Below are 25162 nucleotides of genomic sequence, written 5' to 3'. Positions count from 1 at the left end.
ATTTTTCCCGGACAATTTTAAAGCATTTTCCGCCAATGAGCAGCGGAGACTCGGCGGTGGGTCGCTGCTCTGGGCGGGGCTGGGCTCCAGGAGGAGCCTCTCACCAATCAGGAGCCGGAGGTCTGAAGCTGCGTCACCATTTCACAGCCGGTTCCAATCGGTCAGTTTAAGAGCCACCTCACTCTCTGAAGAGCGCATTCTTCAACACTGTTAAATAATATATTATAATGTATAAAACATACATTTTTGAACACTGGTTTCGGCAGATACTTCACACATGCCATAACAATCCTGTGCGTGTGCATTTCTGTAGTTATTCATCTTTAACGGCAAAAAGCATGCCCAGACTGTCAAAACGCAATGGGCAATGAGGAAACATCCCTGACATGTCTTGAGTTCATTCAATTCAGTGAACAATACAATGACGGAGTTCCTTATTTCTGAAATGTTAACGTTCACGTGAGCCTGGCGTAGTGTATTTTTTGTTAGCAACAGTTTGAGTGGACAATAAAATTAAGTATTTTTAAGGTTATAAAATGGTTTATCACCAAGTCGTTTGTTAATCTCTCTCTTCTTTTTTGAAACGTTGAAACTTTTTTTTTCATGTTCATGAAACAGTTCACGACATAGATAGATTGCTAAAGTCTAAATAGACAAAGTTCTAGCAGATAAAGTGCTGTGTGATGAAGTGCTCATGTTGATGTCATTTAATGTCAGTATGTGCAGGGGAGACTAGCCTTTATCTCAAGTTCTCCGTTATTGCTAAATAGCTTAATTTATTAGACATATGGAGTGATATATATATATATATATATATATATATATATATATATATATATATATATAATTATTTGTTAATGTCCAGTGATTTAAGGAGTAGGCATTAATTCACAATTTGCTGGTCATAACTCAATTCATAATATGTCGTCCAATTCACCAAAAGACACAATAGTTTCAATGACACACAGTCTGTAAATTGCAACCTGCAACTCTCCCTCACTTATTATGGACCTGCAGATTCACACATACATATTAATACATCCTTCATTGATAATGATGCCATGCAAAACATTTACCATTTAACTTTACATGGTAAAGACAATGCCTCTTTTTTCCTCGTCAATTACATTTTTTTTACAAACTTTTTTTTTGCTGTATTTTTTAAGTAACTTTAACATTACAATGTTAAATTATTTTTATTTCAGTTATTTTGAATCTTGTTTCTGCATGTATAGCTATTTCCTAGTGGCATCACTCGATTGCACTGTTGCCTTGTTTCTAGGCCGTTGCGTTTGACTTCAGATGCAGAAAAGCAGGTCGGAACTAAAGTCGCAGGTCGAAAAACCGTGACGGGCTGTTTTGACGGTGACACAAAACGTCATTGATTTGGAGCAGTAACACTATATCAACTAGCCGAGCTTGGTAAGTTTATGTGATGCAGAAATGACCTCGCTTGGTATGAAATAGTCAGTGTCTGAAACTCAAGTATGCTCGGTTTTGCAGCAGGAAGTATTGGTTTTCCAACATGACACGATATTGGGCTCCTGACAGCGAAGACAACCGCTCGCTTAAACGGTAATGAAGCTAAAGCTAGCCGGGGGTTGCAGCTCACAAGGCTCCTGCTTGTCCGCAGCGGAACTAAGCCAATGAGCATGACTGTTGTATTGCAGATCGGTTGCTGCATTGATTACAAATAAGGTATCGTTAGCTGAGTGTATCCTTACAAGGATGGACTTTAGTGGCTAGCCTTGTTATCTTAGCATTGGGTAGCGGTGAGTGAATCAACAGGGCCGCCGATTCAAACGAAACGCTTTGGGCCATTCAGCGGTCCTCGTATTTAACTCGACCGTCACCTCGCTGCAAATCGGCTGTGCTATCCTTGTGGTTTTCTTCTGCAGTCGTCGTTGACGACAAGTTCTTTAAATGGCTATCGTCTCAATTACATGTGATGATTAAAGATGACCACAAGGGAGAGCCAAAACCTTAACGTTACTTGTTGACTCCAGTTTAGTCCACTATTGAAATAACGGAATTTAAACAAACATCAATTTAAAAAAGTCCCTCAAAGCCTGTGGTTATCTAGTTGTAGTGTAGTGCAGTCTTTCTGGTGATCGCATTGCATAAAATGCAAGTCATAAAACAGAAAATAGCAACATGCACTCAAAACACGGTGACATATTTGTGATAAAATGGGACCTTGGTTCAACCTATTTAGTTACACTTACAGAAATCCAACACGAAAGAATATTAAGAATGTACGACAATATGTGGCATAACGACACATTATTATGGCATTTGTGAATATAAACACACACATATAGTAGCAGTATGGTATTGCCCTCTCCATCGGGGGCATTACACATGCATGTTTAAACTGTATTAGCTGCATTTAGTCAACAGATGCATCACTAAATGTAGTCTTGGCTGGTTTAAATTGATTCATACGTGTCTAGTCTAGATGTGGGGTTTGCTCAAAACTGAGTATTGATGGCATTGCAACAGGTTTTTGGAGTCGCACACTAAAAGTAAGGTGTGTTTTTTTTTTTGTTTGGTCAGCTGTCATGGAAGAGGGAGCGGCAACGGGCGTCGACCTCAGCAGGAAGTTTGTGTCGGAATCTGAGCTTGATGAGAAGAGGAAGAAGAGACAGGAGGAATGGGAGAAAGTCAGGAAACCCGACGACCCAGAGGGTAAGAAGAGCACATTCACTTGCACACGTTTTCAAAACGCACCATAACTGCTAAATAGATACAGCCGTGCATGCATCCACATTTTTGTTTGTTGTACTCCTCAGAGGCACCAGAGGAGAAGTATGACCCACGGTCCCTCTTTGAGCGGTTGCAGGAGCAGAAAGACAAGAAACAAGAGGAATATGACGAGCAATTTAAATTCAGTGAGTTTTGTCTCTCTCTTTCTTTGTTATATCTGTTATTACCACTTTTACCTTCTTTTGTCATCTAGTTCTGAAGTAAGGCTCGTACTGTGTATAGCCACGGGCTATGTCCTATGAAGACTTTACTTTGCATTGAAGGATGTGTTATAAAAGATGGTTCACAACATGCATTACTTTATACTATTTTCTCATCATTAAAGAGGCACTGCATCAATTTCTTACATCACGGTCCGTTTACTCATCATGGTTTACTGCCGCAAACACAGCAGTAAAAAGTCTAGAGGGAGCATTCTGGCTAAATTACCATGATGATGTCACCATGTACTACTCATACTTCAGCACTTTAACTTAAATATGATTATGAATGAAGGACTTTAACTTCTAATTTATTTGTTGATAGCATTACTGGTACTTTCATTTTACAGTGAGGAACTTTAAAGTGCCAGTAAGACTATATGCATCATAAATAATACAGATCCCTCTATATGGCACTCTATTTTGTTGAAAATATTAATTGGGGAAATAACTGTCACTCTTTCAATTTAAGCACTCATGGTGCAATTTTTTCACATGGTACAATAAGGCAAGGCAAGTTGTATAGCACATTTCAACAACAAGGTAATTCAAAGTGCTTCACATGAAACCATTAAAAGCATAAAGGCAAAAGTAAAGGAGATTTAAAACATACATTGAAACAATAATTGATGTCTCCCTGAGACATTACGCTGCACGCAAGCAACCATTTTTATAAGACATTTTTAGTATGTTTTAAAAGTGAAATCTACAGTAAATTTGTTATAAGTACACACACACATGAAGGCCCTTTCGATTTCTTCTCGCGAAGGTAATTGTGATGTGGATTTAAAATAAACGACTCTTATGGTTAGTTTTCTGAAAAATGCATTCACTGTACTGCCATGTGTTGAGAGCATGTTTGTTTCCATGGTGACAGGGAACATGGTGAGGGGATTGGACGAGGAGGAGAGCAGCTTCCTGGACGAGGTCTCCCGGCAACAGTGCCTGGTGGAGAAGCAACGCAGAGATGAGGAGAAACAGGAACTGTTGGAATACAGAATATCCTTTTAACATGCTTTGGTTTTTAAGAATAACATTTTAATTAGCCAGTATCGCTTTTGTGATTATTTTAATCTGTTATTCCCCATTTTAGTGAACGATGACAGACTTCTCAGGTTTAAAGTAAGCACCGAGGTGTAGTTGAAGTCGCAGCAGGTTGTGAGTCTGGTTTATTTGGTTTATGAAATAAGAATCGGAGGAGACCAGTATCAATATACTTCACTCAGTCTTAAGCACCATCTGCATTATTTTAAAACGAGTACAAATTAAAACTGAAAACTAAACTCTCACCTTAGAAATGACAAATATATAGGACCTTTTTTTCTGAGCTCATTTACAAAAGTTAAGGCTAGTAAGTCGTGAAATGCTCTCAGCAAACCCTTCAACGCTTTCTCTTCTAAATGACTACTAACTGACGAATCTCAATTACATCTAGTACATCATACATTATATCATTATGCTGATATAGTGTGTCACTTAACCTGGCTGTTTTTGTATAAAGAACAAATGAGAGGTTCTAACCATATTTCAAAATAAGAGTCATGGACTTTGTGCTGCTGCTTGTTGTGAGCAGACTAGCATGAAGTGCCTGGATAAGTAACATCATTACAGAGTTAGTGTCATGTGCTTTTTGAACAAAGCATCAATACATTGATGCTACCATGTTCAGGTTCCTGAGCTTTATTATGAATAATGTATTAATATTATAATAATACAATGAAGACCAAATTGAGGTAGCTCATAAACATGGGACATTTATCTGTTAAATACATTTGTCAGTGCTCTCAGATGGACAAACTATGTAATTGTTAATGATTTCATATTTAGTTTGGCATTTCCGTACTTCTATTTCTTGTTAATTGTAAGCTGATATATTTAAATATCTGCAAGCAGATAATACCGACAAATATATCGGCCTAGCTCTACTAGCTAGCTCTGTAGGTTGATGGCATTCTTAACGGTGCCTCCTGAGCTCTGATTGGCTGACAGTTTCTCCAACTGGAGAAAGCAGCTACGAGTGGGCACCAGCGCTGAACACATCTTCGAGGTTCAGGAATCAGCCTATTTTGTTTGCCTAATCTCATCTGGATCATTTCGCTGCATTACATAACCTCTAATTTTAGCCCGAGAACGAAGCAGCAGACTGTTGTACTTAGGACAGACCACCTAATACTGGTGCTGTGCCTTACGTCAAAGTGGCGATTCTACACTGTGACATTCTTGCACATTTGAATACAGGTCCAGAACGTTTTGCTTGTTGGTTGTTGCTCTCCGTAAACTCTCACGTTGTCTTGGCGGACAGACAGGTTTGTGACAGACAGGTTTGTCTGCAGATGAAGAAGAGAATGGGTTGTCGTGGAAACTGTATCATAGGCTGGTAACTACGGTGACCATTTAAAGCAGTTGCTGTGAACACAAAATACATGCACACGCATAGGCGCAGACCTTAGTTAATGCAGTGAACACTCATCACTGCTTGAATGTACCTCATGCAAATCGAATGCCTGATGTTCCCCATTCATCTGACCCCTTTGTCTTACTCCGTGTGTCTGTGTGTGTTTCTCACTCCGTTTTCATCCGGCTCTGCATCTCGACCCAATTTCATGTCTCCTGAGCTCTGTCCATCTCCCGGTGTACTATAGGCTTCATATCTGTGTCACCTCTCTCTCTCTCTCTCTCTCTCTCTGCTTCTGTGCATGAGTGCTTTTTTTTTTAGCCTCTCAGAACTGTGTCACTTTTTCCAGCACGCTGATGGAGAGATGTAACGGCTCCCCCTGAAGGGAGGAGAGAACCAACTTGTTGAGTGGACTGCTGCTGAATGGGGAAGTCAGTTTGTACTTGCCCCTGAGCTCTCCCTCTTTGTTCCCGCCACAAGGATCCATTATGGTGTATTCACTTAACTTCGTACTGTCACAGCGCTCTAGTGAAGCAAGCGGCCACCGAAACCCGCAGAGAGCCTGAAAAGAAGGTGGCACCTAAACCTTCGGGGGTGGAGCAAAAGACCAGCCATCTGTCTCAGGCCCATTTGTTGGCTGGAGCTGTCAAGAGACGCAGGTAGGCACACAGAAATACGTCCTTTAGAGCTGCACGAGCTGATTTTGTTTTGGAATGGGGTCAACAGAACAAGCTGTAAATACAGCACTGACCGTATAACGTTGATATGAAGTTTGTCAGTTGCCTATTTACACATCCAGAAGACACGGAGTAACATTATCATTCATTGTAAGTTGTTTGATGTGACGGATTTAACCCTCTGAACCCCACAAAGTGTCTCTACTTCTAGCCATGATTGTGCGGTTTCTATAGAGGTGCAGGACTCAGTGAGTAAAATGTGACGTGGAACGCCCGGAAACTGCATGGGGTTTAAAGGGCTAAGTCCAATATTCCTTTAGTTCTGTTTTAATGTTCACCAGCTCCTGATAGAAATATACTTATTTTTAGCTGCTAAAATCTCCACTATGTTCTCTGATCACAATGTATCCTCGTACAACGGTTACGTTCCTTCTGGTACCATTGCTGATGAAAGTGAATTGGGTGATAAATTGTGAACTCAAAGTTCACTTAAGTGTTCCTGAAGCTTTCAGACACATCCCAGGTCCACCTGCAGAAAGCTTGAGGAATCGCTTCGTACGTGATGCTTGAGTTTAATATTCTTCTCACAATACTGTAAATGTTTGAAGACTGAACCTTAGAGTTAGACCCTATTCACGTTGAACTCCGTCGTTAGGCCCATTGTTTGCATGAAAATCTTGATTTGAGCAGACTTAAATCTTGAATACGTCTTTGTTCTGTTACCCAGTTCCTCCCAGTCCTCAGACAGCAGTAAGAAACAGAAGGTGGAAATCTCAACGACGGCAACGACAGGAAATGGAGACAGACACACAGGTGGGTTGCAGCCTGAGGCTTCAAAGGTAGGATTGTCTGTCTGAAGTGGATAGAAATGGAGTTTTGCACCTCTTTGACAATTTCAGGAATTGGTCAATGATAGAACTACAGTGTCGGACCAGAAGCCAATGCGGAAATGTCTTAAACCTGCATCAGGCGGCGACTCCTCTGGTTGCAAAAAGAAGTCAGATTGTGTGGGAGTCTGAGAAAATGACCCTACTTCTCTCTAGGGATGTCCCTCCAAACCCAGTTCTAAACGAGAAGCGCTTCTGAATTAGTAAAAACCTGGAGTATCGATGAGGTCCGAAGTTAACGGTTTTGCTATCGGTACTTTAGAAGTGACAGCGTGAGATCTCCATGGAAAAAAGCAGCGTCTCAAACCTGCTCTCCCTGTCTCTGTGCCTGTCTTTGCACGAGTGGCTGAGTTGTGCTTTACTGTTACAGACACACACACACACACCAACTCCGTGAGACACATCAGGGCAGAGAAAACCAAAAGATGCTGATAATTCTCGTTGTCATAAATGCAATCCCTCACAAGAGAGCAGCAGTTTATTAAAACGTTTGGCGAACAAGCAGAATGTAACTCTGCAGAAATGCTCAGTTTTCTACCGTTTGGTGAGCAGCCGTCCAGGCTCGTCCTCTGCCGGTAACGTCAGTGATGCCAAACAGAGTTTGATAATACGAATAGGCTAATATATTAATGCTAATCGCTTAGCTTATTGTCTAGCTGCCAATGTATTTTAATGATGTGGGAACTTTTTGTGTTGCTGCTCAAGAATGAATATTTGTTTACATACAAGAATAATAAAGCAATGTTGATTATTTTCTAAAATATTTGTCTTTTTCTTTTTCTCACAAAATAATAAAAAAGAACCGATAAGAGTACTAGGATCTGTAAAATCCGAACCATACCCATCCATTAAGCAGGCACTTTTATCCAAAGCGACTTATAATTCAGATTCTATCACAACATAGGCCCGGAGCAATTTTGGGTTTAAGGACACATCGACATGCGACTGGTCGAGCCGGGGATCGAACCGCCGATCCTCTTTTCGGTGTTTCTTTGACAAATTTCCCCTTGGGGATGAATGAAGTACATTTCTATTCTATTCTCTGATTGAAGGATGGCCCTGCGCTCCACTTAGCCACAGTCGCCATCCCTAATTCTCACTTGATTTATTACCTCAGTAAACATTGTGAACATGAGTTTATGGTCTCAATCTCTAGTTTCGAGTCTTCGTCAATACAGCATGATGTTCATTTAGAGTAAAATATACCGTAAAGCAGGGTATGCTTAAGGGCTTCGCTGTGATGTCACAATGACTACGTCCACTTGTATACAGTCTATGTATCAAACCAGAAAAAAAATGCATAGATTGCATACATGGAGAGTGCGTTTTAACTACATATAGAGCAGACATGTCTTTTAGAATTGTGAAGGACGACTGTAGTCTGACTTTTCAAATGCTAAATGCTAGTTCACCAGCTAGCTACTAAGTGTCTCTGACGGCAGTTTGGTGCAGGCACTCGGTAGTTTAAGGTGGTGGGGTAATCAAAGCCGTCTGACTGAAAGCTGCAGCCTGCTTCTGCTGGAAATGAGTCTGATGAGAACGGTTAGTGACTGAAAATGGTAAAGTCGAGGGCGATGAATCTAAAACGGTAAATCTCTGACCTTTTTAAAAAGACTGACGGGGGAGTCTGCATGTGCAGGCTCTGAACCTGACAGTATGTTGTGCTGTTCAGAACAGGAGGATGGAGCAGGAGCAGCAGGCGGAGCTAAAGATCAACAAACCAACCCCGGCTCGACGGCGACGACCCCCTCGGCTCCCCCGAGCGCCGGTCAAGGCGTGTTACACCTGCCGTCGGCAGCCGTGTGTGTCGGCGTTTTACCAGGACTCTGGGCTTATTCCGGCAGCAGCGACTCTGACAGCAGCTCGGACAGCGAAGGTAGCGTGGACGCAATCATGTTGCCGTACCCCCGGCACAGCAGGGCCTACAGATAGACATACACCAGCATCCACACGCACACGCACACACACACACACACACACACACACACACACACACACGTGAAGTAAGTCTGTATAGCTTCAGAATGGCTAGCAAATAGTCAGAAAAGGTCTCCTCACACAGGATATGCACACACAGAGACAGATTCAAGGGTCATACACACACTGATATGAAGGTCCCTGCAGGCCACACACGTTCTATCATGTTCGAGTCATACACTAGCAACATGCACACTGAGCAAAACGTATCAGTATTTATGAGTAGTATTCTTGCTCTTCAGCCGAGAAATCTAATCTTAATAAATGGTAACATTGGGACCAATTTAAACTCTACTCTGAACTTAATCTTTGTATCTAATTCTTGTTTTTGCTATTGTGGCACTCAAACATGACACCTCCACCCTTCCTTCCCTCAATCACGTCTCACACAGTTTAAACCGAGCAACCAATCCCGCACTGACTACCCCGACGACATCCTGCCCCCCCCCCCCCCCCCCCCATTCACCCAACCCCACTCCCAACCCAAGCCGCAGCGACTGCAAGCTGTGCTGTTGGCCGAGGGAACAGTGATTGACAGCTGTGGAGCAAGGAAGAGACTGCTTTCGACTGTGTCAAACGACCGAACAGCTTTTTAGCTGTCGGCGGGCAAAGAAGAGAGCCGAGGCAGGACATGCTTCGCTCTCTGCTTGGGTGAAACGCAAAGTCCGAATGGTTTGGAAAGAAAATGTTTTCGTTTGTGTGATGTACTGTGTTTTCTCATCGGTAGTGTTTTAAAGTAGCATTGTGTGAAACTTTTTTTTAATATGACCAATTATGGATTGGAAATCGAATGCTGCATTAATTCAGCTTTTTTTTTGTCTAGTACTCTCAAGGGACCACTTCCTTAGGTCAGTGGTTCGCAACAGTTTTGGCTCGTGCTCATGTCTATATCTCACCACTCATCACAGGTATGGCGTGTGGGCATGAGTTCTGAATAATGAGCACCAAGGAGTGTCTCTTGCCTTTCAAGTTGTTTCATTGAATGGATGGAGGCCTGAAGAGGTAAAAGGATGCAGTATTTCACAAGAACAAAAGTGAAATCTTACAAAAAATATCGTTTTGCCAGATAAGAAAGATGAAAATTTAAAATGACTGCTTGGTGCTTTTGCTGTTATTGAGGAACACCTGGATGGCTCCGCCAGATCGTTGGTGTTTTAAAGATGTGGTTCGGAGCCAGACCTACAGTACACGGGTCACAAGATGAAAGCGGAAAATTGGACTAGATGAAAACAAATTTGTGTAATTTGATTCTGGGATGTTTATTCAGTCCTCATTGAGACTAGCAGGAGAGATTTGCATCTGAAGCTGATTGAGATAGAACACTGGGGTGGCAGTCAAGGTAAGAGGATATCAAAATATACTGAAGTCTGAGAGAGAGCCTTTGGTAAACAGTGATGATGAGACTGTGAGAGAATGTTATCTTGTGTTCATGGCCAGTAACACGCATTTCAGTTTGAGGACAGTTCACTGACCTGAAGAAAGCCGTGGGTTGCTGGTATCACTGCTGTATCTGTGAAAAGAGTTTCCATGACAACAAATAATATTACCAACTGTACACAAAGAAAATATGAGTTCAGGATTTGTGTTCAAACAAGCGTTTTAGATGAAATCCTGTCCCCAGCAACCACATGTTTAGCAGTCTGGCAAATTATTATAGTACGTTCAAGCTGTTTTGTGAAGCCTGAGCTCTAATCGACATACTGTCCCAAAAGGTTTCAAGATAAAAGTAAACTACATTCTTAATAGTGACATTATATATTCAGAGTAATAAATGGATGTCAAATAAGAGGATTGTGGGAGTTACCCTCCCTGACCTGGACACTGTGTATGCTGGCCGCCTCCAGAAGAAGGCCAGAAACATCTGCACAGACACCACTCACCCGGGTCACTCTCTGTTCCACTGCCATCAGGAAGAAGATACAGGACTAGCAAAACCCGGACTAACAGGCTGAGGAACAGCTTTTTCCCCAGAGCGGTTTCCTCCATCGCCCCCCACCCAGCTCACACCGGACACAGCGGTGAAACTGAAATAGGCAATAACACGACACTTTAACAAAGCACCTTTTTCACTTTAAAGCCATTGATGCCTGTGTTTTATCTTGTATATATTTATTTAATGTCTTGTTTTAAATCAGAAATGTCTTGTCTTAATGTTTTTATACATTTTTCATTTTACATGCAACAATTTCGTTGCATGTTTTTACAATGACAATAAACACCCATATCCTTAACATTATCATAGAAATTTAAAAAAAACTATTATTGTAATACGTGTTAGCTGTTGCGACATATTTGTTCTTTCAGTGAAGTATTTTTTCTGCACTATATTTAATATTTCATTTTGCACATATCGTATCTTTGTACAAATTGAATTCCTGTATAATATTGTATTTGTATAATTATATTTCAATCAGAGTGTGGTGGAGGCACAATAAGGTGTGGTAGCTCAGTCTTTAGGGACACGACATGACAATCTGAGGGTCAGTGGTTCAAGTAGTTGTGACCAAGTACACTGTCACTGTCTTAATACCCGTATGGGTTGAATACAGAAGCAGATTATTTTTCTGTGTGCCTTGATGTGTACAATTCAATGAGTATCAATAAAGGTTGATCAACATTAACATGAATAAAACTTTGGTTGCTTGATGGCTCTATCTCGAGCATCAAATGTGTTTGGCAACAGTTTGCACTGTTAGTAGGTGAGTTCAAATGGATACCGTCACTGGAACACAATTTAGTGGTTTTTCATTTGCATTAACTGCGAGCTTCATCTAACTTGTTTCATGTGTTCTATCACATTGAAGCCCAATTGTTCAAAATTAGGGCTCGTCCGGGATTTGAACCCGGGACCTCTCGCACCCTAAGCGAGAATCATACCCCTAGACCAACGAGCCACATTTTTATAAACGAAAGGAGGTTACAGATACTGTTTCCTACACTTTCCAGACCTGAACTTAAGTTCTGTTCTGGTGATGTGGCATCTTACAGACCCATATGTTATCTGGTCAAAGAGCGCCCTCTGCTGCTCAACATTTTATATCCCATTCAGCACTTGTCCTCTGAGCTCTTCTTTTTTTCTTCTTCTTTTTTTCTGCTCCAGCTGCAGTTTATTTCAAGATGGGCTGTTCTGAGTCAGAGGCAAACACTTCTGCTGTAATAATTGGGAAGTCACAGCACTAACCACACAGCATTTACCTTTCTTCTTGGTTGTTTCAGCTGTCAAATCAGGTTTATTTGTATGGATCAACTATCACAAGTCTTCTGTATTGGGCCACAGACACTGACATTGTCAGTGTCTGTGGATTACTGTCATTTACTTCTAGTAAATGAGTATAGCTTGAGCACACTGACAGGACATATTCCTGTCACTACAAATGTACTACATAAATGTACTACATAATCTATTGTATTATTTCTCATCCTTTATGTAGAATGTGAAACAGAATAAATTATATAAACCGTACCTCTTCAAGCCAGTGCATCTTGAATCTATTCAACAGGTGTGTATTTCTATCAATTTTAATGCAAAGACTTGCAGAAAGATTTCATAAAGGGCTCAATCTGCGAGGACGCCCTCAAGAACTCGAGTCTCTGACAGACAGCCCTAAAGCCCTTACAGACTTGAATTAACCTAAATTGTATATGTTTCATCAAGGTGGGTTGGAACGCATGTCAAAGGATTTGTCGGTTTATTTGACTTGACGTCAAACAGCGATCACATCAGATCACAGTGAAGAAAACGGACCAACCTGCAATGTGTCCAGGTGAGACCCAAAGGCTGACAAATAAAGGTGGTGCACATATTTTCGAAATGCTGCATTTTATACCTTTGAGGCACCAAATGTATTCATCGAGATTAAGTGACAGTGATTTTAACTTCGATTTCTTTAACACGAGTTGTAGTCATTTTTTTGAGTGTGCATTGAAGGGACATGAGAAACACAGCTCTGTAGGGTGAGTGTTTGGCTCTGAAAAGAGCCTTTGAGGTTCTGGTTCCAGCAGTCAGAGAGAGGCAGTGGCGGATGGTGGAACATATTCTAGCGCTGTGCCACATCCAATCAATTTCAGCAAACATCCCAGAATGATTTAATGCAAAAAAAATTAAGTTATCAAACACGCATTATACTTTGCAGTTAAATATTTTACTTTGATTCAAAAATGAAAAAAAGCAGTAAAAATAACACTTTGACAAACACGTCAGTACATCTTATTAATGTCACCCTCACAAGCAATTCAGTTTAATATAATATGTATAGCATATAATAATATTCAGTATAATATAATATATATATATATATATATCATGTAATACTATTCTGTACAATATAATATATATCATATAATATTCACTGTAATATAAACACATGTAATGATTTATTTATAACTATATATCCCTCACTCCCGTAACTGTCCATGCTGGATCTGTCCCCGTTGTTTTAAGTTATTAGCATGACTGCATCCAGCTACAAACCTTTCTGGTGTAGCCTACAGCTACTAAGCTTCCATGTACTGCTTCCCTTTCCTGCTAGTCTGCTGTGTGATTGTGGAGTCAGGTTGATCTGATATCATCTTTCACCTGCAGTTTCTCCGCAAAAGTTCTCCTCTCAAACGGGTCTTGGAGGAGCAGTGCTCGCGATGGCCTGTAGAGACTACTGCTGACCAGAACGCGCAATTTGGGGCTCCACAGATTCTGGCCCCAAGCGGAATCTATAGAGGACGCCGATTGGCTAAATTGTATGTCACACATTTATATCTTTAATCAGCAATTGGCTCAACTGCTTCATGGACCCGCCTCCTGTGGGTGCATTTTCCAGCCCCCAGAGCTGCTGAGACATGCAGGAAATTAAAGCCTTCATCTTGCACAGATATCATATTTTAAACATATTACTGGGTGATTCCATACTTCAAAAACACAAATATTGACAATTTGTATAATTTATAATTTTTTTTATTATTTGTGGCTCAAGAGGGGGTGGCGCCCTCTATTGACTAGTCGCCACTGGCTCCAGGTTTACTTGGACTTTGCGGCCTTCTCTGTCTTCTTGGGCAGCAGAACAGCCTGGATGTTGGGCAGCACACCGCCCTCAGCGATGGTCACTCCGCCCAGCAGCTTGTTGAGCTCCTCGTCGTTGCGGACAGCCAGCTGCAGGTGACGGGGGATGATACGAGTCTTCTTGTTGTCGCGAGCAGCGTTTCCAGCTAGCTCCAAGATCTCAGCGGTCAAGTACTCCAGCACAGCCGCCAGGTAGACGGGGGCGCCGGCACCGACACGTTGCGCATAGTTTCCTTTACGCAGCAGCCTGTGAACACGACCGACTGGGAACTGGAGCCCAGCACGAGAGGAGCGAGTCTTGGCCTTAGCTCTGACTTTTCCTCCGGTTTTCCCTCTGGCACTCATCGTTAGATGCTTTTAGAGAAATTAATGTTGACCCAACAACCGAAACCCTCTTTTATATGTCCTGACAATCAGACCAACCAGAAAAAAAGGCTTCCAGCAGAAGAACAGAGGGCGGACCACTCTACATTTTTCCCGGACAATTTTAAAGCATTTTCCGCCAATGAGCAGCGGAGACTCGGCGGTGGGTCGCTGCTCTGGGCGGGGCTGGGCTCCAGGAGGAGCCTCTCACCAATCAGGAGCCGGAGGTCTGAAGCTGCGTCACCATTTCACAGCCGGTTCCAATCGGTCAGTTTAAGAGCCACCTCACTCTCTGAAGAGCGCATTCTTCAACACTGTTAAATAATATATTATAATGTATAAAACATACATTTTTGAACACTGGTTTCGGCAGATACTTCACACATGCCATAACAATCCTGTGCGTGTGCATTTCTGTAGTTATTCATCTTTAACGGCAAAAAGCATGCCCAGACTGTCAAAACGCAATGGGCAATGAGGAAACATCCCTGACATGTCTTGAGTTCATTCAATTCAGTGAACAATACAATGACGGAGTTCCTTATTTCTGAAATGTTAACGTTCACGTGAGCCTGGCGTAGTGTATTTTTTGTTAGCAACAGTTTGAGTGGACAATAAAATTAAGTATTTTTAAGGTTATAAAATGGTTTATCACCAAGTCGTTTGTTAATCTCTCTCTTCTTTTTTGAAACGTTGAAACTTTTTTTTTCATGTTCATGAAACAGTTCACGACATAGATAGATTGCTAAAGTCTAAATAGACAAAGTTCTAGCAGATAAAGTGCTGTGTGATGAAGTGCTCATGTTGATGTCATTTAATGTCAGTATGTGCAGGGGAGACTAGCCTTTATCTCAAGTTCTCCGTTATTGCTAAATAGCTTAATTTATTAGACATATGGAGTGAAATATATATATATATATATATATATATATATATATATATATATATATATATAATTATTTGTTAATGTCCAGTGATTTAAGGAGTAGGCATTAATTCACAATTTGCTGGTCATAACTCAATTCATAATATGTCGTCCAATTCACCAAAAGACACAATAGTTTCAATGACACACAGTCTGTAAATTGCAACCTGCAACTCTCCCTCACTTATTATGGACCTGCAGATTCACACATACATATTAATACATCCTTCATTGATAATGATGCCATGCAAAACATTTACCATTTAACTTTACATGGTAAAGACAATGCCTCTTTTTTCCTCGTCAATTACATTTTTTTTACAAACTTTTTTTTTGCTGTATTTTTTAAGTAACTTTAACATTACAATGTTAAATTATTTTTATTTCAGTTATTTTGAATCTTGTTTCTGCATGTATAGCTATTTCCTAGTGGCATCACTCGATTGCACTGTTGCCTTGTTTCTAGGCCGTTGCGTTTGACTTCAGATGCAGAAAAGCAGGTCGGAACTAAAGTCGCAGGTCGAAAAACCGTGACGGGCTGTTTTGACGGTGACACAAAACGTCATTGATTTGGAGCAGTAACACTATATCAACTAGCCGAGCTTGGTAAGTTTATGTGATGCAGAAATGACCTCGCTTGGTATGAAATAGTCAGTGTCTGAAACTCAAGTATGCTCGGTTTTGCAGCAGGAAGTATTGGTTTTCCAACATGACACGATATTGGGCTCCTGACAGCGAAGACAACCGCTCGCTTAAACGGTAATGAAGCTAAAGCTAGCCGGGGGTTGCAGCTCACAAGGCTCCTGCTTGTCCGCAGCGGAACTAAGCCAATGAGCATGACTGTTGTATTGCAGATCGGTTGCTGCATTGATTACAAATAAGGTATCGTTAGCTGAGTGTATCCTTACAAGGATGGACTTTAGTGGCTAGCCTTGTTATCTTAGCATTGGGTAGCGGTGAGTGAATCAACAGGGCCGCCGATTCAAACGAAACGCTTTGGGCCATTCAGCGGTCCTCGTATTTAACTCGACCGTCACCTCGCTGCAAATCGGCTGTGCTATCCTTGTGGTTTTCTTCTGCAGTCGTCGTTGACGACAAGTTCTTTAAATGGCTATCGTCTCAATTACATGTGATGATTAAAGATGACCACAAGGGAGAGCCAAAACCTTAACGTTACTTGTTGACTCCAGTTTAGTCCACTATTGAAATAACGGAATTTAAACAAACATCAATTTAAAAAAGTCCCTCAAAGCCTGTGGTTATCTAGTTGTAGTGTAGTGCAGTCTTTCTGGTGATCGCATTGCATAAAATGCAAGTCATAAAACAGAAAATAGCAACATGCACTCAAAACACGGTGACATATTTGTGATAAAATGGGACCTTGGTTCAACCTATTTAGTTACACTTACAGAAATCCAACACGAAAGAATATTAAGAATGTACGACAATATGTGGCATAACGACACATTATTATGGCATTTGTGAATATAAACACACACATATAGTAGCAGTATGGTATTGCCCTCTCCATCGGGGGCATTACACATGCATGTTTAAACTGTATTAGCTGCATTTAGTCAACAGATGCATCACTAAATGTAGTCTTGGCTGGTTTAAATTGATTCATACGTGTCTAGTCTAGATGTGGGGTTTGCTCAAAACTGAGTATTGATGGCATTGCAACAGGTTTTTGGAGTCGCACACTAAAAGTAAGGTGTGTTTTTTTTTTTGTTTGGTCAGCTGTCATGGAAGAGGGAGCGGCAACGGGCGTCGACCTCAGCAGGAAGTTTGTGTCGGAATCTGAGCTTGATGAGAAGAGGAAGAAGAGACAGGAGGAATGGGAGAAAGTCAGGAAACCCGACGACCCAGAGGGTAAGAAGAGCACATTCACTTGCACACGTTTTCAAAACGCACCATAACTGCTAAATAGATACAGCCGTGCATGCATCCACATTTTTGTTTGTTGTACTCCTCAGAGGCACCAGAGGAGAAGTATGACCCACGGTCCCTCTTTGAGCGGTTGCAGGAGCAGAAAGACAAGAAACAAGAGGAATATGACGAGCAATTTAAATTCAGTGAGTTTTGTCTCTCTCTTTCTTTGTTATATCTGTTATTACCACTTTTACCTTCTTTTGTCATCTAGTTCTGAAGTAAGGCTCGTACTGTGTATAGCCACGGGCTATGTCCTATGAAGACTTTACTTTGCATTGAAGGATGTGTTATAAAAGATGGTTCACAACATGCATTACTTTATACTATTTTCTCATCATTAAAGAGGCACTGCATCAATTTCTTACATCACGGTCCGTTTACTCATCATGGTTTACTGCCGCAAACACAGCAGTAAAAAGTCTAGAGGGAGCATTCTGGCTAAATTACCATGATGATGTCACCATGTACTACTCATACTTCAGCACTTTAACTTAAATATGATTATGAATGAAGGACTTTAACTTCTAATTTATTTGTTGATAGCATTACTGGTACTTTCATTTTACAGTGAGGAACTTTAAAGTGCCAGTAAGACTATATGCATCATAAATAATACAGATCCCTCTATATGGCACTCTATTTTGTTGAAAATATTAATTGGGGAAATAACTGTCACTCTTTCAATTTAAGCACTCATGGTGCAATTTTTTCACATGGTACAATAAGGCAAGGCAAGTTGTATAGCACATTTCAACAACAAGGTAATTCAAAGTGCTTCACATGAAACCATTAAAAGCATAAAGGCAAAAGTAAAGGAGATTTAAAACATACATTGAAACAATAATTGATGTCTCCCTGAGACATTACGCTGCACGCAAGCAACCATTTTTATAAGACATTTTTAGTATGTTTTAAAAGTGAAATCTACAGTAAATTTGTTATAAGTACACACACACATGAAGGCCCTTTCGATTTCTTCTCGCGAAGGTAATTGTGATGTGGATTTAAAATAAACGACTCTTATGGTTAGTTTTCTGAAAAATGCATTCACTGTACTGCCATGTGTTGAGAGCATGTTTGTTTCCATGGTGACAGGGAACATGGTGAGGGGATTGGACGAGGAGGAGAGCAGCTTCCTGGACGAGGTCTCCCGGCAACAGTGCCTGGTGGAGAAGCAACGCAGAGATGAGGAGAAACAGGAACTGTTGGAATACAGAATATCCTTTTAACATGCTTTGGTTTTTAAGAATAACATTTTAATTAGCCAGTATCGCTTTTGTGATTATTTTAATCTGTTATTCCCCATTTTAGTGAACGATGACAGACTTCTCAGGTTTAAAGTAAGCACCGAGGTGTAGTTGAAGTCGCAGCAGGTTGTGAGTCTGGTTTATTTGGTTTATGAAATAAGAATCGGAGGAGACCAGTATCAATATACTTCACTCAGTCTTAAGCACCATCTGCATTATTTTAAAACGAGTACAAATTAAAACTGAAAACTAAACTCTCACCTTAGAAATGACAAATATATAGGACCTTTTTTTCTGAGCTCATTTACAAAAGTTAAGGCTAGTAAGTCGTGAAATGCTCTCAGCAAACCCTTCAACGCTTTCTCTTCTAAATGACTACTAACTGACGAATCTCAATTACATCTAGTACATCATACATTATATCATTATGCTGATATAGTGTGTCACTTAACCTGGCTGTTTTTGTATAAAGAACAAATGAGAGGTTCTAACCATATTTCAAAATAAGAGTCATGGACTTTGTGCTGCTGCTTGTTGTGAGCAGACTAGCATGAAGTGCCTGGATAAGTAACATCATTACAGAGTTAGTGTCATGTGCTTTTTGAACAAAGCATCAATACATTGATGCTACCATGTTCAGGTTCCTGAGCTTTATTATGAATAATGTATTAATATTATAATAATACAATGAAGACCAAATTGAGGTAGCTCATAAACATGGGACATTTATCTGTTAAATACATTTGTCAGTGCTCTCAGATGGACAAACTATGTAATTGTTAATGATTTCATATTTAGTTTGGCATTTCCGTACTTCTATTTCTTGTTAATTGTAAGCTGATATATTTAAATATCTGCAAGCAGATAATACCGACAAATATATCGGCCTAGCTCTACTAGCTAGCTCTGTAGGTTGATGGCATTCTTAACGGTGCCTCCTGAGCTCTGATTGGCTGACAGTTTCTCCAACTGGAGAAAGCAGCTACGAGTGGGCACCAGCGCTGAACACATCTTCGAGGTTCAGGAATCAGCCTATTTTGTTTGCCTAATCTCATCTGGATCATTTCGCTGCATTACATAACCTCTAATTTTAGCCCGAGAACGAAGCAGCAGACTGTTGTACTTAGGACAGACCACCTAATACTGGTGCTGTGCCTTACGTCAAAGTGGCGATTCTACACTGTGACATTCTTGCACATTTGAATACAGGTCCAGAACGTTTTGCTTGTTGGTTGTTGCTCTCCGTAAACTCTCACGTTGTCTTGGCGGACAGACAGGTTTGTGACAGACAGGTTTGTCTGCAGATGAAGAAGAGAATGGGTTGTCGTGGAAACTGTATCATAGGCTGGTAACTACGGTGACCATTTAAAGCAGTTGCTGTGAACACAAAATACATGCACACGCATAGGCGCAGACCTTAGTTAATGCAGTGAACACTCATCACTGCTTGAATGTACCTCATGCAAATCGAATGCCTGATGTTCCCCATTCATCTGACCCCTTTGTCTTACTCCGTGTGTCTGTGTGTGTTTCTCACTCCGTTTTCATCCGGCTCTGCATCTCGACCCAATTTCATGTCTCCTGAGCTCTGTCCATCTCCCGGTGTACTATAGGCTTCATATCTGTGTCACCTCTCTCTCTCTCTCTCTCTCTCTCTGCTTCTGTGCATGAGTGCTTTTTTTTTTAGCCTCTCAGAACTGTGTCACTTTTTCCAGCACGCTGATGGAGAGATGTAACGGCTCCCCCTGAAGGGAGGAGAGAACCAACTTGTTGAGTGGACTGCTGCTGAATGGGGAAGTCAGTTTGTACTTGCCCCTGAGCTCTCCCTCTTTGTTCCCGCCACAAGGATCCATTATGGTGTATTCACTTAACTTCGTACTGTCACAGCGCTCTAGTGAAGCAAGCGGCCACCGAAACCCGCAGAGAGCCTGAAAAGAAGGTGGCACCTAAACCTTCGGGGGTGGAGCAAAAGACCAGCCATCTGTCTCAGGCCCATTTGTTGGCTGGAGCTGTCAAGAGACGCAGGTAGGCACACAGAAATACGTCCTTTAGAGCTGCACGAGCTGATTTTGTTTTGGAATGGGGTCAACAGAACAAGCTGTAAATACAGCACTGACCGTATAACGTTGATATGAAGTTTGTCAGTTGCCTATTTACACATCCAGAAGACACGGAGTAACATTATCATTCATTGTAAGTTGTTTGATGTGACGGATTTAACCCTCTGAACCCCACAAAGTGTCTCTACTTCTAGCCATGATTGTGCGGTTTCTATAGAGGTGCAGGACTCAGTGAGTAAAATGTGACGTGGAACGCCCGGAAACTGCATGGGGTTTAAAGGGCTAAGTCCAATATTCCTTTAGTTCTGTTTTAATGTTCACCAGCTCCTGATAGAAATATACTTATTTTTAGCTGCTAAAATCTCCACTATGTTCTCTGATCACAATGTATCCTCGTACAACGGTTACGTTCCTTCTGGTACCATTGCTGATGAAAGTGAATTGGGTGATAAATTGTGAACTCAAAGTTCACTTAAGTGTTCCTGAAGCTTTCAGACACATCCCAGGTCCACCTGCAGAAAGCTTGAGGAATCGCTTCGTACGTGATGCTTGAGTTTAATATTCTTCTCACAATACTGTAAATGTTTGAAGACTGAACCTTAGAGTTAGACCCTATTCACGTTGAACTCCGTCGTTAGGCCCATTGTTTGCATGAAAATCTTGATTTGAGCAGACTTAAATCTTGAATACGTCTTTGTTCTGTTACCCAGTTCCTCCCAGTCCTCAGACAGCAGTAAGAAACAGAAGGTGGAAATCTCAACGACGGCAACGACAGGAAATGGAGACAGACACACAGGTGGGTTGCAGCCTGAGGCTTCAAAGGTAGGATTGTCTGTCTGAAGTGGATAGAAATGGAGTTTTGCACCTCTTTGACAATTTCAGGAATTGGTCAATGATAGAACTACAGTGTCGGACCAGAAGCCAATGCGGAAATGTCTTAAACCTGCATCAGGCGGCGACTCCTCTGGTTGCAAAAAGAAGTCAGATTGTGTGGGAGTCTGAGAAAATGACCCTACTTCTCTCTAGGGATGTCCCTCCAAACCCAGTTCTAAACGAGAAGCGCTTCTGAATTAGTAAAAACCTGGAGTATCGATGAGGTCCGAAGTTAACGGTTTTGCTATCGGTACTTTAGAAGTGACAGCGTGAGATCTCCATGGAAAAAAGCAGCGTCTCAAACCTGCTCTCCCTGTCTCTGTGCCTGTCTTTGCACGAGTGGCTGAGTTGTGCTTTACTGTTACAGACACACACACACACACCAACTCCGTGAGACACATCAGGGCAGAGAAAACCAAAAGATGCTGATAATTCTCGTTGTCATAAATGCAATCCCTCACAAGAGAGCAGCAGTTTATTAAAACGTTTGGCGAACAAGCAGAATGTAACTCTGCAGAAATGCTCAGTTTTCTACCGTTTGGTGAGCAGCCGTCCAGGCTCGTCCTCTGCCGGTAACGTCAGTGATGCCAAACAGAGTTTGATAATACGAATAGGCTAATATATTAATGCTAATCGCTTAGCTTATTGTCTAGCTGCCAATGTATTTTAATGATGTGGGAACTTTTTGTGTTGCTGCTCAAGAATGAATATTTGTTTACATACAAGAATAATAAAGCAATGTTGATTATTTTCTAAAATATTTGTCTTTTTCTTTTTCTCACAAAATAATAAAAAAGAACCGATAAGAGTACTAGGATCTGTAAAATCCGAACCATACCCATCCATTAAGCAGGCACTTTTATCCAAAGCGACTTATAATTCAGATTCTATCACAACATAGGCCCGGAGCAATTTTGGGTTTAAGGACACATCGACATGCGACTGGTCGAGCCGGGGATCGAACCGCCGATCCTCTTTTCGGTGTTTCTTTGACAAATTTCCCCTTGGGGATGAATGAAGTACATTTCTATTCTATTCTCTGATTGAAGGATGGCCCTGCGCTCCACTTAGCCACAGTCGCCATCCCTAATTCTCACTTGATTTATTACCTCAGTAAACATTGTGAACATGAGTTTATGGTCTCAATCTCTAGTTTCGAGTCTTCGTCAATACAGCATGATGTTCATTTAGAGTAAAATATACCGTAAAGCAGGGTATGCTTAAGGGCTTCGCTGTGATGTCACAATGACTACGTCCACTTGTATACAGTCTATGTATCAAACCAGAAAAAAAATGCATAGATTGCATACATGGAGAGTGCGTTTTAACTACATATAGAGCAGACATGTCTTTTAGAATTGTGAAGGACGACTGTGGTCTGACTTTTCAAATGCTAAATGCTAGTTCACCAGCTAGCTACTAAGTGTCTCTGACGGCAGTTTGGTGCAGGCACTCGGTAGTTTAAGGTGGTGGGGTAATCAAAGCCGTCTGACTGAAAGCTGCAGCCTGCTTCTGCTGGAAATGAGTCTGATGAGAACGGTTAGTGACTGAAAATGGTAAAGTCGAGGGCGATGAATCTAAAACGGTAAATCTCTGACCTTTTTAAAAAGACTGACGGGGGAGTCTGCATGTGCAGGCTCTGAACCTGACAGTATGTTGTGCTGTTCAGAACAGGAGGATGGAGCAGGAGCAGCAGGCGGAGCTAAAGATCAACAAACCAACCCCGGCTCGACGGCGACGACCCCCTCGGCTCCCCCGAGCGCCGGTCAAGGCGTGTTACACCTGCCGTCGGCAGCCGTGTGTGTCTGCGTTTTACCAGGACTCTGGGCTTATTCCGGCAGCAGCGACTCTGACAGCAGCTCGGACAGCGAAGGTAGCGTGGACGCAATCATGTTGCCGTACCCCCGGCACAGCAGGGCCTACAGATAGACATACACCAGCATCCACACGCACAGGCACACACACACACACACACACACACACGTGAAGTAAGTCTGTATAGCTTCAGAATGGCTAGCAAATAGTCAGAAAAGGTCTCCTCACACAGGATATGCACACACAGAGACAGATTCAAGGGTCATACACACACTGATATGAAGGTCCCTGCAGGCCACACACGTTCTATCATGTTCGAGTCATACACTAGCAACATGCACACTGAGCAAAACGTATCAGTATTTATGAGTAGTATTCTTGCTCTTCAGCCGAGAAATCTAATCTTAATAAATGGTAACATTGGGACCAATTTAAACTCTACTCTGAACTTAATCTTTGTATCTAATTCTTGTTTTTGCTATTGTGGCACTCAAACATGACACCTCCACCCTTCCTTCCCTCAATCACGTCTCACACAGTTTAAACCGAGCAACCAATCCCGCACTGACTACCCCGACGACATCCTGCCCCCCCCCCCCCCCCCCCCATTCACCCAACCCCACTCCCAACCCAAGCCGCAGCGACTGCAAGCTGTGCTGTTGGCCGAGGGAACAGTGATTGACAGCTGTGGAGCAAGGAAGAGACTGCTTTCGACTGTGTCAAACGACCGAACAGCTTTTTAGCTGTCGGCGGGCAAAGAAGAGAGCCGAGGCAGGACATGCTTCACTCTCTGCTTGGGTGAAACGCAAAGTCCGAATGGTTTGGAAAGAAAATGTTTTCGTTTGTGTGATGTACTGTGTTTTCTCATCGGTAGTGTTTTAAAGTAGCATTGTGTGAAACTTTTTTTTAATATGACCAATTATGGATTGGAAATCGAATGCTGCATTAATTCAGCTTTTTTTTTGTCTAGTACTCTCAAGGGACCACTTCCTTAGGTCAGTGGTTCGCAACAGTTTTGGCTCGTGCTCATGTCTATATCTCACCACTCATCACAGGTATGGCGTGTGGGCATGAGTTCTGAATAATGAGCACCAAGGAGTGTCTCTTGCCTTTCAAGTTGTTTCATTGAATGGATGGAGGCCTGAAGAGGTAAAAGGATGCAGTATTTCACAAGAACAAAAGTGAAATCTTACAAAAAATATCGTTTTGCCAGATAAGAAAGATGAAAATTTAAAATGACTGCTTGGTGCTTTTGCTGTTATTGAGGAACACCTGGATGGCTCCGCCAGATCGTTGGTGTTTTAAAGATGTGGTTCGGAGCCAGACCTACAGTACACGGGTCACAAGATGAAAGCGGAAAATTGGACTAGATGAAAACAAATTTGTGTAATTTGATTCTGGGATGTTTATTCAGTCCTCATTGAGACTAGCAGGAGAGATTTGCATCTGAAGCTGATTGAGATAGAACACTGGGGTGGCAGTCAAGGTAAGAGGATATCAAAATATACTGAAGTCTGAGAGAGAGCCTTTGGTAAACAGTGATGATGAGACTGTGAGAGAATGTTATCTTGTGTTCATGGCCAGTAACACGCATTTCAGTTTGAGGACAGTTCACTGACCTGAAGAAAGCCGTGGGTTGCTGGTATCACTGCTGTATCTGTGAAAAGAGTTTCCATGACAACAAATAATATTACCAACTGTACACAAAGAAAATATGAGTTCAGGATTTGTGTTCAAACAAGCGTTTTAGATGAAATCCTGTCCCCAGCAACCACATGTTTAGCAGTCTGGCAAATTATTATAGTACGTTCAAGCTGTTTTGTGAAGCCTGAGCTCTAATCGACATACTGTCCCAAAAGGTTTCAAGATAAAAGTAAACTACATTCTTAATAGTGACATTATATATTCAGAGTAATAAATGGATGTCAAATAAACAACTTTAACTATTCAAATATGAAATGATATCAATAAACAGTTCAACGTTTTGCTTCT

General features: G+C 41.5%; 2 protein-coding genes across 8 annotated transcripts; one reads left to right on the top strand and one right to left on the bottom strand.

Moving 5' to 3' along the window:
• The first annotated feature begins 38 nt into the window (after window positions 1-38).
• On the top strand, window positions 39-25162 carry psme3ip1 (proteasome activator subunit 3 interacting protein 1). Of its 7 annotated transcripts, XM_079268558.1 has the most exons (13): window positions 1316-1422; window positions 2557-2688; window positions 2793-2891; window positions 3844-3965; window positions 5875-6020; window positions 6766-6851; window positions 16984-17115; window positions 17220-17318; window positions 18271-18392; window positions 20302-20447; window positions 21193-21278; window positions 23025-23228; window positions 23710-25162. In XM_079268558.1, exons 2-13 carry the CDS (start codon window positions 2562-2564, stop codon window positions 23712-23714), a joined length of 1374 nt encoding a protein of 457 aa, XP_079124684.1. In that variant the 5' UTR covers window positions 1316-1422; window positions 2557-2561; the 3' UTR covers window positions 23715-25162. The 7 variants fall into 7 exon arrangements, with proteins under 7 accessions (XP_079124680.1, XP_079124684.1, XP_079124679.1 ...); XM_079268554.1 differs by lacking the exon at window positions 1316-1422 and adding an exon at window positions 39-160 and having other exon boundaries at window positions 23025-25162; XM_079268553.1 differs by having other exon boundaries at window positions 23025-25162.
• Window positions 13844-14429, bottom strand: LOC306777474 (histone H2A-like). The gene has a single exon (XM_079268612.1). It carries the CDS (start codon window positions 14298-14300, stop codon window positions 13914-13916), a length of 387 nt encoding a protein of 128 aa, XP_079124738.1. The 5' UTR covers window positions 14301-14429; the 3' UTR covers window positions 13844-13913.

Source organism: Melanostigma gelatinosum, assembly GCF_949748355.1.
Source record: "Melanostigma gelatinosum genome assembly, chromosome: 1".
Lineage (NCBI taxonomy): Eukaryota > Metazoa > Chordata > Actinopteri > Perciformes > Zoarcidae > Melanostigma > Melanostigma gelatinosum.
The sequence above is the reverse complement of the archived record's forward strand: the minus strand, read 5'-3'. Positions and strand labels throughout refer to the sequence as shown.

Coding starts and splice junctions, on each gene's coding strand:
- LOC306777474 (XM_079268612.1), bottom strand. CDS start 14,300: ATGAGTGCCAGAGGGAAAACCGGAGGAAAAGTCAGAGCTAAGGCCAAG.
- psme3ip1 (XM_079268554.1), top strand. CDS start 2,562: ATGGAAGAGGGAGCGGCAACGGGCGTCGACCTCAGCAGGAAGTTTGTG. Junction 2,892..3,843: donor TGACGAGCAATTTAAATTCA/GTGAGTTTTGTC, acceptor CCATGGTGACAG/GGAACATGGTGAGGGGATTG. Junction 17,116..17,219: donor GAAACCCGACGACCCAGAGG/GTAAGAAGAGCA, acceptor TGTACTCCTCAG/AGGCACCAGAGGAGAAGTAT.